The following is a 13,675-nucleotide window of genomic DNA, read 5'->3' as shown; positions in this document are numbered from 1 at the left end:
CCACATAGAAAAGCACTGCTCTTGACTATGATTTACCATGCCACTTCCCTCTTTGAACTGACTGACTTAAACTTTGGAATCCAAAAAGCTCTGCTCCAGCCTGTGTCCCAGGTTTTCTATCTTACGAAGAATATCTTTATCACCATAGTTTTACTAACTGAAAGCTTTACTGCTCCTTTTCTTCATTATCTTTCTTCCAGTTTTGTGTCTAATTCAGCCCAAGCTCCTCTTCCCTTAACCCACCTTTTTAGCCTTATCAGACAGAATCTGACCCTTTTTTCATTCAGGAGACCCACTGCTTCCTAAGGATTGTTATTTGTTAGGAGTAATTTATTTGTATTCCCAAACTTCTATCTGAAAAATTGTGATGTGACAGTCATCCCCTCCTTTGGAATCATCTGTGGGGTCTTTCCATTTTGTTTGTTGGTCTTCAGAATAGTTCTAACCATTCTATGAATGGTTTTCTTTCAGAAATTATCCGGCAGCATTTGTCTGGAACACTGATAAATACACTGTCATCATAAATATCTTCCCTGGTAAAAGGATTTGCATGGCTCCAATGTCATAGACAGACAGTAAAGAAAAATGCAGACTGCCCACTGCACAGTACAGAGGGACAGTTTTCATAGAATCAGAGAATGGTTTGGGTTGAAAGGGACCTTAGAGATCATGCCATGCCCCTGCCATGGTCAGGGACAAGCAAACTTAAGGTCTCACAAGCTTCTCACAAGCAAACATTTATCTGACAGGTAAGGCTTTGGCTGACCAAAGTAAAGATTAACGAACCTGAAGCTCTCAAATACATGGTAACTGTAACAGGTACTTACACTGGACTTGATTTTTATACCAAAATGTTTTGTAAATGCTGTATTTCATACACTTACAGCATTTAGAACTCAGATAGTAATCTCATAAAAATCGAGTCTTCATCAGCTTTGGCCCATGTACTGTAGTTTATAACACCAGACAGAAGCAGTTAGAGTCACTATTGACTTGTATAGCAAAAGAGTAGAAGGACAGTACCTGCACAAACCCACACATCATATAGTCATCAAACAAAGGCAGACTAGGGCGGTCCTCTCGATAAATTGTGATTTTGTAGCTGCTCACAACCTGGGGGCTGGGCTGCGAATCATACGTTACAAAAATGATGACTTTGTTCAGTCCAAGGCCAAGGGGGTAGTTAGCAATGCTGCAAGGAAAAAACAGGAAAAAAAAAAGTGGAATAAATGCTAAGGAAACATTGATTGACACTTCTTTATTTATGCCAGCTAAACCTGAGGCTTCTATTTCTATCTATTTCTAACATCTTTCTCTTACAAAATACATATGATTTTAAATTTAAACAAACAAACAAACAAACAAAAAAACACACAAAACAAACCAACAACAACAACAACAAAAACCAAAAAAACCCCCAAAACAAACAAAGAAAGAAACAAACAAAAAAACCCAAACACAAAAACCCCCACAAACAAACAGTGTAAAATAAGGTTTTTAACAAGTTACAGTTCCTTCAGGAGCACAAAATACTGACTGTGAAACTTAGCAAAAACAGCTTCAGTGGCAACAATTCTGACATGAAATGTGTGATTGAAGCTGCTAGGGGACAATAATTCCTGGCAGGTCTGAGGTTGTGGTGAAGTCAGAAGGGAGACAAACAAGATCAGAGGTATCAGCTAGCCATTGAAATTACCCACTAGCCAAATGCAATGGAGTACCAGACAAACTACTCAGATTGAACAGACAAGAGCAAAGATGGACTATGCATGTCTGTCCTTGGCAGGGAAATGAGAAATGCTGAGAGACACAGAACCTGTACATCCAGGGCTTTCACTTTTTGGTGTAAAGGACATACTGCTATTCTGGTTTGGTTTTACAAGGAAGAAATCTCTTCAAGTTTTTTTGCCTGCATCCATGTTGACTGCTAAGGCAGTTCACATCAGAACACCAAGAAACTGGGTGGAAGAATTTTATGGGAGCTTGTTCTGAAATTATAAATTAAGTCAAATTCTTATTGAAAATAGAGGAAACGTATGAGACTTCAGATAGTAACAACTGTACAGACTGGTTATTAGCAGACATTGTAGGTCAAAGCATCTGCTTCACAGTCAGTCAAAGGATGGTGTGTTGCATAGGTGTGTCATGCCAAGAAGTAAAACTAGCTCCATAGTGGTTAAGGATTCTGCCTGCCAAGTGAATCATTGTCCTTGCTCTCCCTTTTAGCCACTCAGTAAATGTTAACATGTAAATAGACCAGTTCTCTGGTTCTGAGGTACCTGACCCAGATAAATAAATACTTTTGTCCAAACATCCAAAATTAGGTCCTGCCAACGGTTCTTATTGGGATTGTCCCTGGCACTTGCTGCTGTCTTTAAGAGAGCTGGTTAGGAAAGCAAAAACTGTGCCAGGGATCATACTAGCAATTAAACATCATGGATGATGGTGGATCAGTGCTCAAACCTGACGTTTAATGGTGACTTTGCTCTCTCTGCTATCCTCCAGGTTTATACTTCTCTAAAAGATCAGATACGCTGTGACTTTCGCTGGTGACAAGATGACCCACTTAGTGGATGAGGGAAAGGCTGTGGATATCTTTTACCTGGATTTTAGTGAAGGTTTTGACATTGCTTCCCAGAGCATGCTGCTCATGGCTTGGACATGCATATTATTCACTGGGCGAAAAACTGGCCAGATGTCCGGGCCTGAAGAATGGTGGTGTATGGAGTTAAACCCAGCTGGTGGTCAGTCACAGCTGGTGTTCCCCAGGCCTCAGTACTGGCGCCTGTTCTCTTTAATTTAATATCTTTAATATCAATGGTCTGGATGAGTGGATTGAGGGCACTCTCAGTAAGTTTGCAGATGACACCAAGTTGGACAGGAACGTTCATGTGCTGGAGTGTAGAAAGGCTCTACAAGGGATATAGACAGGCTGGATCAATGGGCCAAGGCCAATTGTGTCAACATGGCCAAGCGCCAGGTCTTACACTTGGATCACAACAACCTCATGCAATGCTACAGGCTTAGGGAAGAGTGTCTGGAAAGCTGCCTGGTAGAAAAGGACCTGGGAGTGTTGGTCAACAACTGGCTGAGTATGAGCCAGCAGTGTGCCCAGGTGGCTAAGAAGGCCAACAGCATCCTGGCTTCTATCAGAAAACATGTGAGCAGGAGGAACAGGGAAGTGATTGTAGTTCTGTACTCACCCCTGGTAAGGCCACATCTCAAACTCTGTGTTCAGTTTTGGGCCCCTCACTACAAGAAGCACATGGAGGTGCTGGAGCATGTCCAAAGAAGGGCAATGATGCTGGTGAAGGGTCTAGAGCTGATCTTATGAGGACCAGCTGAAGGAACTGGGGTTATTTAGCCTGTAGAAAAGGTGGATCAGGAGAGACTTCATCACCCTCTACAACAGCCTGAAAGGAGACTGTAGTGCGGTGAGGGTCAGTCTCTTGTAGTGAGGTGAGGGTGGGTCTCTCCTCCCAAGTTAGAAGAGATAGGACAAGAGGAAATGGCCTCAAGTTGCACCAGGAGAGTTTTAGATTGCACGTTAAGAAATATTTCTTGACTGAAAGGGTTGTCAAGCATGGGAACGGGCTGTCCAGGGAAGTGCTTGAGTCACCATCCATAGAGGTATATAAAAAAAGTGGTGCTTAGGGACATGGTTTAATGGTGGACTTGGCAGTGTTAGTTTTCCAGTTGGACCTGATGAACTTAACAGTCTTTTCCAGCCTAAACAATTATATGATTCTATGTCTCTATGACAATCTCTTGTAATATAATTCTGATGAAGATGAATCATTCAGAGTGAGTAAACTTGAATTTATTTCTTCTTTTGATCCCAACTGCTCTACTCTGTCTGGCCCACATAAGCAGACTGCTGGCTGAGGAATCAAACCTAATGGGGCAGTAGCTTAGGCCACAGTGCAAAAGCAAGGCCTGGACATGAACACTCAAATTTTTTGCTGTCTACTGTGTGCAGTGTAGTGATGATCTGTAGTGACTTCAGCTTTGAAGTTGTCAGTGACTGGAGAGGATGGGGCAGATGCTAGCAGCTCTGCACTTGGTAAAGCAAGGGCTAATTAAGGCTTGAGAACATACTACCAATGCCTTTAGGACACTGATAAATAAATATAAATCTTTGTGTGTTGAACTCCCTCTGGCTTTGCTGTGACTGATCTATAGGCATTCTGTGCATTTGGAAACACAAAGCATTTCTGTAACATTCTTACATATTTCCAAACTACACTTTTAGGTTTTACACATATTTTGTCACTCCTACCTTGGCCCTTTCTTCTCATCGAGGTGTACTTGGCTTTGACAGTTAGAAGGTTCTGCTCCTATCTTCACTGTCACCATGTCAAATGGGACTTCAGCATAGTATTCTTTGATCTTTGGGTTAAACTGAGGATTCAAGTCCAGCTGTGGACTGGTGAAGATCTGCCTGATATGAGATAGTGTATCTTTATCTGTTCCAAGAAGGCATCAAAGAAAAAACTGTGAAACGCATGAACAGTTTTAAGCAATATGGAGCTTCTGGCACATTGATAAAATGTATGGTGGCGAGATTTTTAATGTCTGGTCACTCTGAGAGTGATAACCCTGCTGCAAGGTCTTGATGGAGTTTGTATTGGCACTTGAGAGAAATTTTTATATTCTGTAGGGATTTTAATCGTTCGGTGCCCAATGACTCTAGTCAGAGTCACGAAACTCAAAGTCTGAGTAAGCCTTTGAAAATGCAGGGATTAGGACTGAGAGATCCTGTCTCCAGTTGGTTAACTGAAACTTAAAGAAGAGTTAGGCCAAAACCCATAACCTACTTAGGTACCAGCCTGTGTACAGGGTTTATGTACGTGTGTAATTGCCAATAAAAATCAAAATGTTAGACATACTGTTCACAAGAACAAGTCACATGGAGATATCTAGACCCGTGGGGTCATTTGCAGTACAGCTGGAAGAATGTTTTATTAAAATTCCTAAATCAACAAATTCCATCTCCTTCCCTGTGTATGAAATCTCCACGATCAAATCCTATTTGCTCAAATGTATCCTTTAGTTTGTAGTGTTTGCCAAATGACTCATGAGAATAATTATTTGCTGGCAACCCACTTATGGCAAATATTTTAATCCAACCTATTGGATTCAGATTTACAGTATAATTACACATTCTGAACTTGTGTTTCACATATATTGTCTATGTATGTTTAAAACTGGGTGCTTTGGAAAATATTTCAGACATGAAACAATTTTACTATAATATCTAAAAAATCTTGTGGCTTAAAACATGGCTTAAAAGGGTCATAAAGGATGCCAGCATTCTATGTGAGAATTTTCTACCTCGAAATTTCTGCCTTGAGAAACAAAAGAGAGTAGTTTCAGCACTCTCCACCATGGATTGAAACATAAAGCAAGTTATTCCAGTAGATGAGCAGAATCTGGGCTATATTTGCAGGGGAATAGAGACTTATAAGTGGACACACAGAAGGTATTTTTTAAAATTCTACAGATGAGAATAAACAGTTCTCCAGATGCTGTATGCCTTACCTAGAAAAGTTCTCTCACTACCAGATTAAAAATGAGGAAAAACTTTCAAAATGAAATTAATTGAACTATTTTTGAAATGAAATGTTATGCAATAACAACAATGATGCCATCCAGCTAGCCTAGGAGCATTTCTGGCCTCTAACTGGCACAGAGGAGTTCGTGGAGGCACCAGGAGATCAGCAACAGAGGGGAAATGAGGCTCAGTGTGTAGAAAAGCTATTCTGCCACAGGGCAGTAATTTCACATTTATAAAGTGACCCTACAGATAATGTAGGAATGAGGAAGGCAGCAGAAATCATTGCTCCAACCAAAGACAAACATATTTTAAATATTTACATATCTTTAAATATACTTTAAATATTCTTACAAGCAGATATTTTAGAAAAACTCTTCATCTTGCAAGCAGCTCTCTAAAATTCCACCACTGAGCTGAAGAAAGGACTTATACAAGGCTGATTAAACTCCATACAAGTTTAAAGGTTATTCCACAAGAACAAATACATGCTAAAGTTCATGGAAATAAGGGACAAAAGTCTACTGAAGTGTGGCAGGGCATCAATGAGCACTGGAATATTCACATTAATTATGCACGTGTAACAATGTTTAACTTTGTGCTTGAGGCTTATTTAACATAATAGCCCAGTTATTGACTGATTCATAAACATTTTCTATACCTAAAAATCTGGGGTTTTTTATATATAAAAGCCTACAGGCACGCCTTTCACAGAAATGTTATTCAGAAAACCCCAAAAAAATTGTTCAAGTAGTATCTCTTCTGTCCCCTCAGTGGTCTAGAAAGACTTTAACTTACCATAACTGCATCGCCTTTCTTTAGTCTTACTGGAATAATGCAATGCTGAAATATAAAGAGAAACAGTTCATTTTCTTGTTCTAAGTATGATTCATAATCCTATAGAAGAAGGAACTCTCATTCTGTTAATTATAAGGAATGTTGAGTACTTTTATTCTTTTCACTGTAAGATCTTTGCTTTAGGTTCACAAACATTCTCAGAGGCTCAGCAGAACAACAGATAAGGAAGAAGTTGGTCTTTTATGTGTAGTAAGCCAAGAACTTCCAGCTGGAATGTAAACCAACATAATCTAAGTCATTCATGTTATCAGAAGTAGTACAAATATGGAAAACATATTGTATATGAAAGACCTTACCTTCATGATTCTCTCTGAAATCAGAAGGGTCATTCTCCTTAGGACTTGCATTTTCTTGAGAAGAATTCCTGTCAATTCAACAGTAGACATATTTCTACTTGAACAGAAAGAACAGAAACTATGGAACATTTTTTTAAAAATTCTATATGGAAACCCAGGGCACACAGTACTTTAATTTCTCCATGGAAAGATGAACCTTCTGGATTCCTATTCCCAGCATTAGCAATATTACCTGAATGAACATGACCGAAAACTCACATTCCATAATAAATGGCAGCATATAACAATTAAAAAAACAAATCCAGAAATAACTTTCAAAACACAGTTGAATTGCTGGGAAAAGGAGGAGTGGATATGGTAAAGAACAAAATAACCCAAACTATATCTCTTACTCGTTTGTATGATGCTTTTTTGTGTATATTAGAGGTAAAAGTTAGACTTTGTTCAAAAGGAATTAATAAATAAAGACCTGTGTCAAGGGGAATATATGTACCAATGTCAGTACAGGTTCATATAATGGAACATCTATGTGTCTTGATTTCTATGCTAATTCAAAAGCAATCAGATGATCAACATCCAGAGTATATACATAAACCCTTAGTGAAAAAAGATAAGTCAATTGCAACAATTCATTAACATGTTAATGTTAATGCTCAGGGATATTGTGTGCAAGTGTCCTGATAGAGTTAGGTAATGGCTGGACTTGATGATCTTAAAGGTCCTTTCCAACCATAGTGATTGTGTGATTCTGTGATTCTATGATTCTGTGTTGGTGGTACACATATTACTAACTCCACAGATTTTTTTCTTTCATATAGCATTTTGGGACCATAGTAGAAGAAAGGCAGTAGGCTTCTCTCCAAACCATGTACCAGATCTCTGGCTGGCAAGGCCTTCTCAGAAGTCCATTAGAATTTCTCGAAGCTTTCACAGGTTTTCCTCCCTTTGTTTTCTGTAGAAGTTCTCATAAAGTAGCTTCTTCCCAGATACTGCTGCTCATTTAGTTTGGATTTTGAAAGACACAAAGTCATTGTTTCAAAAGTAGCAGCTGAAAGCAATATTGAGGTCAATCATGTTAAAAGGTAAACTGTCTAGTAAGAAAACAGAGACTTCTGCATTGTTTCAATGAGATAAAGAAAGAGGCAGCTGGCAGAGCCATGTGTCTGTGTGTGTACATGAAAATGTAGTTCTGAGCTTGCAATGTCTAGACACCGCCCTAATTTGATGCACATTCATGACCTGTTTTCAGAGGAGACACTTAACAAACTATTAGAGAGTTTGTTTTCCAAGCTGTAAGTCATTTCGCATCCCTCTTCCTGCTTGCCAAGGAGGTAGTGGCGAACACCTGTCAAATAATTTTTTTCTCTCTGCTGTTCACTTTGATTGCCCAGTCTCAAACCCCATTGTGAGATGAAAACAAGTTGTCATAACTCTATAAAATGCCAGACTTTGGTTTAGTCAGAGAACACATCAGGGGTGTGGCAGCCACCACCACTTCAAGAGCCTGGCTCCCAAAGGAACAGCATGACCTGTAAATGTCAACTCTGTAAAGCGACTGTAGTTATCAACAGACAAAATTAAGAGACATATAATAACTCTGTCTAATTACATCAGGGTATCAAAAAGTAATACTTAGAAATTATATTACAGAAAGATGCTCAAATTACTGTGTTTATGGTAAGATACTTAAGATGACAGTGCGTCCCACAGGACCAGGGAAAGGATCATCTCCATGTACTTGGTACTGACGAGGCCATATCCCAAACATGGTGTTCATTTTGGGGTGTCTCACTACAAGAAGCACATGGAGGTGCTGGAGCAGGTCCAGAGAATGTCAACAAAGCTGGTGAAAGGTCTAGAACACAAGTCTCATGAGGATCAGCTGAAGAAACTGGGGTTGTTTAGCCTGGAGAAAAGGAGGCTCAGCAGAGACCTTATCACTTTCTACAACCACCTGAAAGGACATTGTAGTGAGGACGGGGTTGGTCTCTTCTCCCAGGTAGCAAGTGATAGGACAAGAGGAAATGGCCTCAAGTTGTACCAGGGGAGGTTTAGATTGCACGTTAGGAAACCTTTCTGGACCAAAATGGTTGTCAAGCATTGAGGTGAGCTGCCTGGGGAAGTAGTAGAGTCACCATTCTGGTGGTATTTGAAAGACGTGTAGATGTGGTGCTTAAGGCTGTGGTTTAGTAGGGGCTTGGCAGTGTTAGGTTAATGGTCAATGACATTAAAGGTCCTTTCCAACCTAAATGAGTCTATGATTTATGTCTGTTGAAGACTGGGCTGTTTAATCATCAGCACCCACAAGTTTGTCTTTGTTCACCTAGGCTTTAACCATTTTATTATAGTTTGAGATGAGTTTCTAGACTTCTTGCTTCTCCTGTGGAAGGAATTCAGAGAGCTCACTAATATCGTTTAAGGTTCCAATACTCATCATGGAGATTAAATGGGTTAAGGAAAGTAGACCAGGAAGTGTCTTTAAATCCTGTCCCCATCCTGTGGATTCATGATCAGCGAACAGAATAACTGTAAAAGACCTAGGTTGGAAGTCATTATTTTTCCTATAATTATCTTGTCTGGTTGGACAGTCAGATGTGCAGATCATTGGATTTTGTAGATGGAAATATCAATTTTGAATAGTCTGAGAAATAAGAACTGTTAAATAAATCAACCAAACAACCTGGCCTTAACTAAAGAAATTCAGGAGAAGTGTTCTTATATAAAAATTCATCAAAGCTGTGAATCTCAAAAAAAATTAATCAAAGCTCAAAGAGAACACATACCTGAGTTATCTGAGAAATAAGTTCTACTAAGCTCTTTCTTCCTTGCAATTAAGTATAATTACAGCCATATCTGACACATGCATCACTATCACACACACGCAGCTATAGGAGTGAAAGATTATGATTTAGCAATGTCAAAACACATTTTTTTATACAATGAATGAACAGAATGGCATTATTAGCTTAGCCATTACAGAAAAATACAGTGCAAAGAAGAAGATTGGCCTGTGCCCTGGAGAAAGGTCGTGGTACTTCTATATATTTATACACATACAATAACGTTCAGCTTGAAAGAAAAAACGAGGCCACGGGGCTTGCTCAAAGTGAGTGAGTGGCACAGCTTAGATTAGAACAGAAAGCTGCTAAAGGTTGGTATGCTTTGATATGCAAACCTAAATATTTTGGCAAAAGGGCAAGAGCTTACACATGAATGCAAGCAGCTGCATCTTTAAGTTACTTTTCATGGAGTGGCAGGCAGTAGTAACAATGATACTTAGCACATTCTTGGAACTGTGCATTTTCAAAACACTAATAAACAGCTACCTAGCACAGTGGTAAGGTATAAGCTCCACTTTATAGCTCCACAAACAAAGATAAAGATGACTTGCTGAAAGCCACACCCAATTCAAGAAACAAAATTCAAACTCTGAAATCTTACAGGTGTCTTATATAGTCACCACAGCATTCTCCAAGCAACCTGTACAAAATACTGTCATTCATACATTTAACTTGAGGCTCAGTGGAATGGAACACACACATTCTCTAATTTGCTTCTGTTCACAAGCCCTTGTTTGCAAAATCATACATGCCTGTAGTCAGTAAAGAAGCATGGCATACATGTATATGAAATGTCATAAACTAAGAGGTAATGAGATATTTTTACAAATTTTATACTGAACCTAGAGTATACTACAACTTTTCAATCTTTTCAATTCCACCAATCTTTTCTAAAGGAGTTAAAATTAGGTTCTCAGAGTATTATGCTCGTCCAAATGTCTCTTGTTGGACAGAAAATTTAGAACCACTCAAAATTATTAGTCCTTTCTGGGAAAATCTTCACTTGAAATGTTATATTTCCTTTACAGTTCTGTTTTTAATTGGTGAATAAATTAAAAGACAGTTTTAATTCTGGTAAGCAATTTTAATGTTGAGTTGACATTTTTTTCTGAAAACAACTTACCTGATTTATTTACTGCTTCTTAGAAAAAAAAAAAATTACTGTAGCTCCAATTAATTTTTTTAGCCCCAAGTCCTCTATATTAGAAAGAGAAGCAAAGGGGAAAAAAATGCTATTTAGAAACATAACTACAACTCTAATGGCAAAATGACTGACAGTGCTCCATGATGGGGTGATGGACCTTCATCTCAAGTGTTTTAAGTGCACCTACATCTACTGAAAGATCAAGTGTTATGATGCCCTGCGTAAGTTTCATGAGCTACTTCAATTTTTATAATTTGATAAATTACCCTCAACATATCATATAATACCTATCTTACCATTCTGAAGGATTTGTATGGGCCTCTTTAGTCATGAACTGGAATTGCTCAAGCAAGCTGGAAAGCAGCCAATGCAGAGTCAGGACTGAACCAAGCCGCCTCATTGGGTCTACCATGTGGTAAAGGTCACGCAGTAGGGTCTGAATCTTGGGTGCAGTAGAAGGGAAAAGCTGCAAAGAGAGACACTGATTAGAGACTGCACATTAAATATTTCTAAAATGCAAAGAAGTGAGAAATAATCAGAAGACAGTTTATATAGCATGCAGATGGATTTCTCTTAATGCTTTTTCCCACATGTTTAGAAAATTACTGTCTTGCTCAGCCTTGCAAATCAGGATTACTGGTACTGACATGGAAGTCTCTTTTGCCTCTGGTTCAACTCCCAAATCTATTCAGTTCCATCCCTCTTCGGAAAGCATCATCAGCCTCCAACACTGATACTCACCCAAGAGGTCTAGAAGAAATCCTGATATCATGCTGACTTTCTGAACAACATATCCATTTATTTCCCCAGTGCTTTCATTTCCTTCATTAACTGCCATTGCTATTCACAGACACTAACTGTTAATTCCTTCATCTCTATTCTTCTCAAAAAATGAACTCACTTTTGTGTGAAGAAGACATATTACATATTCCACCTACTTTTTTTGACACTTTTTCATCTGTATCTATTCTCTGGTCATGATCTCAGTACTGTCTCCAGATCTTTCATTCACATCTGCTTTGCTTCATTACCATTCTATTTTCTTACCAACTCATAAGTAATTTACATATTTTTCCTCCCTTTCATTCTATTTTCTACTCTCTGTTTCTGCTTTAGCTGTCCTTTTCAAAGAATCTTCAACTCAATTTCCCTTTTTTCTTTCTCTCTTTAAATTCCAAAAATCCTCCAAATAAAATCAGCATAATGTCTTATCTCCCTGCTTCCCTTCCTATCCCACCTAACACATGCCAGAGACAGCAAAGAATGGTAATAAAGGAGAAATGTGAAGAGATGTACCTAAAAAATGTATCTAGCACAAGAAAACCTTGTTTATTTTACCAGCTCAAATTGTCCAAGACTCTTCAGCTCCTTTATGAAAGTAATCATTGAATTTATCTCTCCTAAAGACAAACATTGCCCATCTTCTCTGTGGTAAGTTCCATCCTGTGAAGGAAAGGGTAGCATATGCTGGTGAAATCACATGGAAAGCAATGTGCTTTCATGAGCCCCCAGTCCCCTTGGTGATCAAAGCAACAAGTTACAGCAACTCTCAGCTTGCTCTAACCTCATCCAAAGTCATGTCAAGCCAGCTCTTCCTGTTTCTCACCCTAGAATAAAGTAGGCTGTGCAATAGCTTTGTGTAGAAAAGTACTCTTAGAAACTACCACAGGAAGAGACTGAGTAAGTTACAGACAATGAAGTGGAGCGTTTGAAATGTGGTGTGGTCTCCTACAGAAAACAGGCTTAGTTAATGATATTGTACATATGCATATGTCTGTGGCTTCCTGCTTTATCCTGTCATAAATTTAGAACCCATGACCCTGTTTTAGTCACACCTGTCTGAGAAGCTGAAGTTGCATGGTTAATTTAGTCCTTGTAAGTCATGCAAGCAGGAGGCTTCTCAGAAATGCACCCTTGAAGGTGTCCAGACCAATGGAGATTTTACTAATAGAGATCCCAGACTGTCAGAAATAGTTTTCACTAGTAATGCAAACTTTATACATGCAAAAAAATTATAATTCAGATTAAGACACAAAGTTGCAGGAAACAAAATTTACTTCTGGTGCTCATGAATATTCTTATGTGAGTTACTCAATTCTAGGTTTATAAGAACACAACATTAAAAAGATCATTTAAAAAAAAATCATGAGGAAATCACTTTGTAAAAGTTTTAAATATATCTTTAAAGTACTGTACTTTTAGGAATTACACCATTTGAGAGTGGAAATTTATTTTTTAAAAAACTAATGGTTCAATATTATTACAGCTAATTCTAGGAATAATCCCTAGAATTAAGTAACACTTAGTTTTGAATAAATAAATCCTTCATTCTATAAGTTGGCACCAACAATTGCAGAAAGGCATATAATTTAGAATTAAATATTTTCAAACAGTAAGAAGAAAAAGGTGGAATAAATTACCTTGCTCACAGTTGATCCATATATTTTTTGTAATGTTTCTATGAAACTGGATGTTGAAGATTCATTAGACAAAAGAAATTTAAAAGTATCTTCAAAAAGAAATTCTTTGAAAGTTTGGTCCTGAATATTTGATTCATCCTCATCTTGAAAGTCAAAATTTTCATGAACCTTTTGGAAAACAATATAAAAATTTATAGTTTGAATATCAAGCCAAGTCTTCTCATAACCACATATACCAAAGTGGAACAATTTTCATTAAAAAAATGAAAGGCAGGGACACCTTCCACTAGATCAGGTTGCTCAAAGCTCCATCCAACCTGGCCTTGAACACATCCAGGGAGGGGGCATCCACAGCCTCTCTGGGCAACCTGTTCCAGTGCCTCACCACCCTCACAGGAAAGAATTTCTTCCTAATATAAGACCTAAATCTACCTTCTTTCAACTTAAAACCTTTATCTCTCATCGTGTCACTACACTCCCTGATAGAGTCCCTCCTTGTCTTTCATGTAGGCCCCCTTTAGGTATTGGAAGGCCACAATAAGTTCCCCCCAGAGCCTTTTCTT

The 13,675-nt window shown here is 38.4% G+C and overlaps 1 protein-coding gene across 1 annotated transcript in view; it reads right to left on the bottom strand.

Annotated features, from left to right (window-relative positions):
- Positions 1-1,023: 1,023 nt before the first annotated feature.
- Positions 1,024-13,675, bottom strand: part of CPED1 (cadherin-like and PC-esterase domain containing 1) — a gene marked incomplete at its 3' end in the record, with an annotated part of 78,619 nt that continues 65,967 nt past the window's right edge. Inside the window, 7 exon segments of the mRNA XM_008944792.1 lie at positions 1,024-1,192; positions 4,280-4,466; positions 6,353-6,397; positions 6,709-6,776; positions 10,989-11,158; positions 12,031-12,135; positions 13,113-13,280. Coding sequence (XP_008943040.1) covers positions 1,024-1,192; positions 4,280-4,466; positions 6,353-6,397; positions 6,709-6,776; positions 10,989-11,158; positions 12,031-12,135; positions 13,113-13,280 — 912 coding nt within the window.

Source organism: Merops nubicus, unplaced genomic scaffold (assembly GCF_000691845.1).
Source record: "Merops nubicus isolate BGI_N331 unplaced genomic scaffold, ASM69184v1 scaffold11317, whole genome shotgun sequence".
NCBI lineage: Eukaryota > Metazoa > Chordata > Aves > Coraciiformes > Meropidae > Merops > Merops nubicus.
Note: the sequence above shows the minus strand (reverse complement) of the source record. Positions and strands in the feature narration are given on the sequence as shown.